The sequence below is a fragment of the Otolemur garnettii genome, unplaced genomic scaffold (assembly GCF_000181295.1).
Source record: "Otolemur garnettii isolate 467f Iridium unplaced genomic scaffold, OtoGar3 scaffold00039, whole genome shotgun sequence".
In the NCBI taxonomy this organism is placed as follows: domain Eukaryota; kingdom Metazoa; phylum Chordata; class Mammalia; order Primates; family Galagidae; genus Otolemur; species Otolemur garnettii.
The window spans coordinates 6,585,446-6,589,714 of NW_003852434.1; the positions used below are offsets into that span (position 1 = coordinate 6,585,446).

Here is a 4,269-nt window from a genome sequence, read left to right on the forward strand (position 1 = left end):
AAAAAAAAAAAAAGAAGATGCCACTGCACTCTAGCCAAGGCAACAGAAGAAGACTCTATCTAAAAAAGTGACAACAAACAAAAATCAGAAGGAAAAGTTTGAAATATTGTGAGAATTACCAAAATTTGACACAGAGGCCTAAAATGAACACATTCTATTGGAAAACTGGTGCTAAAGACTTGTTCGAGGCAGGGTTGTTGCAAAACTTCAGTTTGTAAAACTGCATTATTGGCCGGTTGTAATGGCTCGTGCCTGTAAGCACAGCACTTTGGGAGGCCAAGGCAGGGATTGCTTAAAGCCAGGAATTCAAGACTGGCCTGGGCAACAGAGAACCTGTCTCTACAAATTCTTTTTAATTATCTGGGCACAGTTACATACACCTGTAGTTCTACCTACTTAGAAGGCTGAGAAGACGAGAGGATACAGGAATTGGAGGCTGCAGTGAGCTATGATTACACCACAGCACTCCAGCCTGGGTGACAGAGTAAGACCTCATCTTTAAAAAGAAAGAACCAAAGGGAGGGAGGGAGGAAGGAAAGTCTGTCTACGAAGCTCAATGATACAGCTTTGATTTTTTAATTTATCAAGGTCCTGATGCAAAGCATTTTAAAAATTATCTAATTTTACGAGGTTTGTTGAGAAAAATGGTAGTCCCCAAACTTCTCTCAGCTACTTCTCCTCCCCCAGAGCGATTTCTTGGGTGTTTTCTTCCATATCTCCAAATCACAAGCATGTATTACTGCTTCTTGACCTTTAAATGTGGGGCATTTAACTCGCACTAAGGACGATGAGAATTTACTTCTGTTTTCCCCCACCCCACCCCACACGCCCCTGCCCCACTCCTTCCCATACGGTTACATGTAATTTTGGTTAATTCCGTATTCAGTATTTACATCATGATACCTATGTTTCTTTTATTCAGCTTTGGAGTTGAGTCTTATAGCGCATATGCTTTTCCTGCTAAATTTTATTTTTTCCAATATCAGTAATTCTTGGTTTTTTCATTAGCAGCTTCCCTCCATTGTAATTTAATACAAAATTCTTTGTCAGTTTTCTAACTCTCTTCCCAACACAGTCACCACATACATTTGGTAATTTTCATCTTGATGAAATGATCCCCTAACCTATTCCCCTTTGAGCTATTTTTTTAATTTTATGGTTTTTTTTTTTTTAGAGACAGAGTCTCACTCTGTCACGCTCAGTAGAGTGCTGTGGTGTCACTGCTTGCAGCAACCTCCAGCTCCTGGGCCCAGGCAATTCTCTTGCCTTAGCCTCAGGAGCAGCTAGGACTACCACCTATTTTTTGTTGCAGTTTTGGCCAATGCCCAGTTTCAAACCCACCACCCTCGATTTATGGGACCGGCACCCTACTCACTGAGCCACAGGCCCTGCCCCCCTTTGAGCTATTAATAGTTGCTCTTATCCTGGGATCTCTTTGTATCATGACCTTGGAGATACTATTAGCTCCTCTCCTGTGTTAGACTCCTGTTTCTCGTATCCCATGTCTTCCTCTTTCTTAGTTTACTGTCATTGTTTTTTATTTGAGATGGAGTTTCATTATGTCCCCCTCAGTAGAGCACTGTGGCATCATAGCTCACAGCAACCTCCAACTCTTGGGCTTAAGCAATTCTCTTACCTCAGCCTCCTAAGTAGCTGGGACTACAGATGACCCTCCACAATACCCAGCTATATTTTTTTATAGTTGTCATTGTTTTAGCTGGCCCAGGGCTGAGATCAAACCTGCCAACCTCGGTGAATGTGGCTAGCACTGTAACCCCTGCTATGGGCACAGATACTCTCTCTCTCTCTCTCTCTTTTTTTTTTTTTTTTTTGAGATAGAGCCTCAGGCTGTCCCCTGGGTAGAGGGCCCTGCCATCACAGCTCCAGCTCACAGCAACCTCCAACTCCTGGGCTTAAGTGATTCTCTGGCCTCAGCCTCCTGAGTAGCTGGGACTACAGGCACCTGCCACAACACCCAGCTATTTTTAGGTTGTAGTTGTCATTGTTGTTTGGCAGGCCTGGGTTGAATTCGAACTCGCCAGCTCTGGTGTAGGTGGCTGACACCTTAGCCGCCTGAGCCACAGGTGCTGAGCCCATACTCTCTCATTTTGATAGAGTACATTGTCTGTTAGCTTCCTAAGACAGGGAGGAAGTGTGGGAGAAAAGAATTTTTCCCTTTTTATTTTGCAGTTTTTGGCTGGGGCCAGGTTTGAACCCACCACCTCTGGTATATGGGGCTGGCACCCTACTTCTTTAAGTCACAGGTCCCACCCTGGAAGAAAAGAATTTTTAAATTCTTCCTGAGATATTTTTCTTTTCTTTCTTTTCTTTTCTTTTCTTTTCTTTTTTTTTTTTTTTTTGAGACAGAGTCTCACTTTGTCAGAGACAAAAGAGTGCTTCGGTGTCATAGTTCACAGCAACCTCAACCTCTTTGGCTTAAGCAATTCTCTTGCCTCAGCCTCCTGACTACCCGGGACTACAGGTGCCCACCATAATGCCCAGCTAGTTTTATAGATGAAGTGTTGCTCTGGCTCAAGCTGGTCTCAAATCTGTGAGCTCAGGCAATCTACCCACCTCAGCCTCCCAGAGCTAGGATTATAGGCATGAGCCACCTTGCCCAGCCTTGCCCTTTTTTTTTTTTTTTTTTTTTTGAGACAGGTCTCACTCTGTTGCCCAGTGGAGTGCAGTGGCCTCATTATCACTCACTGCAACTTCCAATTTCAGGGCTTAAGCAATCCTCCTGCCTCAGCCTCCCAAGTTCCTGGGACTACAGGTGTACACCACCACATCTGGCTCTGAAATTCTCTATTCTACCCTCATACTTGATATTTGGTTAGATATCTTCTTCCATTTTCAGAATTATAAAGTACATTTTATGTTATAAAATGACAGAACACATTTTATATCATAAAAAAAGACAAGAGTTATGTGGAAAAATGAATTAACATTTTGTTAAATGTATCCATTCAAACTCTGACTCCAAAAGACAAATGTCTTCTGTTTCTCTTCAAGATGTCTGAAAATCTGCAAGTCATCCTACCAAATAGGTGAATTTTATATTTCTGTTTCTTTTTTATTTTCACACAGGGATCTATTTGTGATGACTATTTAGTGACCATGTGCTGTCCTCATTGTTCTCTCTGCCAAATCAAGAGAGATATCAACAGAAGGAGAGCCATGCATGCTTTCTAAAAACATGATGGTGAGTCAATGCAAACATCCTTCCTAGAATCTCTGCGTTTTTAGAAATATCATTAAGAGCATTGTCAATCAGTCGTAGTTTTGAGTCATAATTCAGTTATAATAATTTTTAAATCCCCCCAAATTGCTATCTTAATATTAAGATTGATTTTTATTCTTTCTTATGAAGAAGATAGCTCCATGCTTTGAAATCATAATTTAATAACTAAAGGAATGGTGAATTCTCTAAACCCAGAATTCTGTTGGTCTATTAAGGAAGCAAGAAGTAGAAAGCATGCTCCCTCCCAGGACAAACAAGGTGACAAAATAAACTGGCAAATACTTATAAACTAGTAGAGCAGATGAAAATCACACATTTTGTAATATTTGGGTTGATTGTAGCATAAATCGTCTATCATAGCTAGGAGACGTTAAACAGAAAAGTCCAGTTGAAAAAGTGAACTTTGAAAGGGGTAGACGGAGAATTTAGAGTATTTGGAAAGGTTACATAGAATTTCACTATCTCAAATTCGAACAAGTCATTTCTACTACTTTTTCCTATGAGCTCTCATGGATGTCGTTAAGTAGAAATCAACATGATTTTGCCAGTCTTCTGCAGAATGTATGTCAACTATGGGATGGAAAACTTTTTCCATTCTGTACTAGATCCCACTTCCTTTCTCAGCTGAGCGAGGACTCTGTAGAGGTTAACAAAGACAATTGTTGGGAAATATGTTCTAAAAATGTTTTTTATTGGCCTGGGCTCAGTGGCTCACACCTGTAATCCCAGTACTTGGGAGGCCGAGGTGGGTGGATTGCCTGAGTTCACGAGTTTGAGACCAGCCTGAGCCATAGCGAGACTCCCAACTCTGAAAAATAGCCAGGTGTTGTGGTGGACACCTGTAGTCTCAGCTACTTGGGAGGCTGAGGCAAGAGGATCGCTTGAGCCCAAGAGTTCAAGGTTGCTGTAAGCTAAGATGCCACAGTACTCTACCAAGGGTGACAAAGTAAGACTGTCTCATAAAATATAATTAGGGTGGTGCCTGTGGCTCAAAGGAGTAGGTCTCGGGCTCCATATGCTGGAGGTGG

General features: G+C 41.7%; 1 protein-coding gene across 2 annotated transcripts in view; it reads left to right on the forward strand.

Annotated features, from left to right (window-relative positions):
- Positions 1-4,269, forward strand: part of PLAC8 (placenta specific 8) — a 23,669-nt gene that overhangs the window by 14,733 nt on the left and 4,667 nt on the right. For both annotated transcript variants that reach the window (XM_003790037.3, XM_012805336.2), the window contains one exon: positions 3,088-3,202. In XM_003790037.3, the coding sequence (XP_003790085.1) occupies positions 3,088-3,192 (105 nt within the window). In that variant the 3' untranslated portion in view covers positions 3,193-3,202. The remainder of the gene's footprint in view (positions 1-3,087; positions 3,203-4,269) is intronic.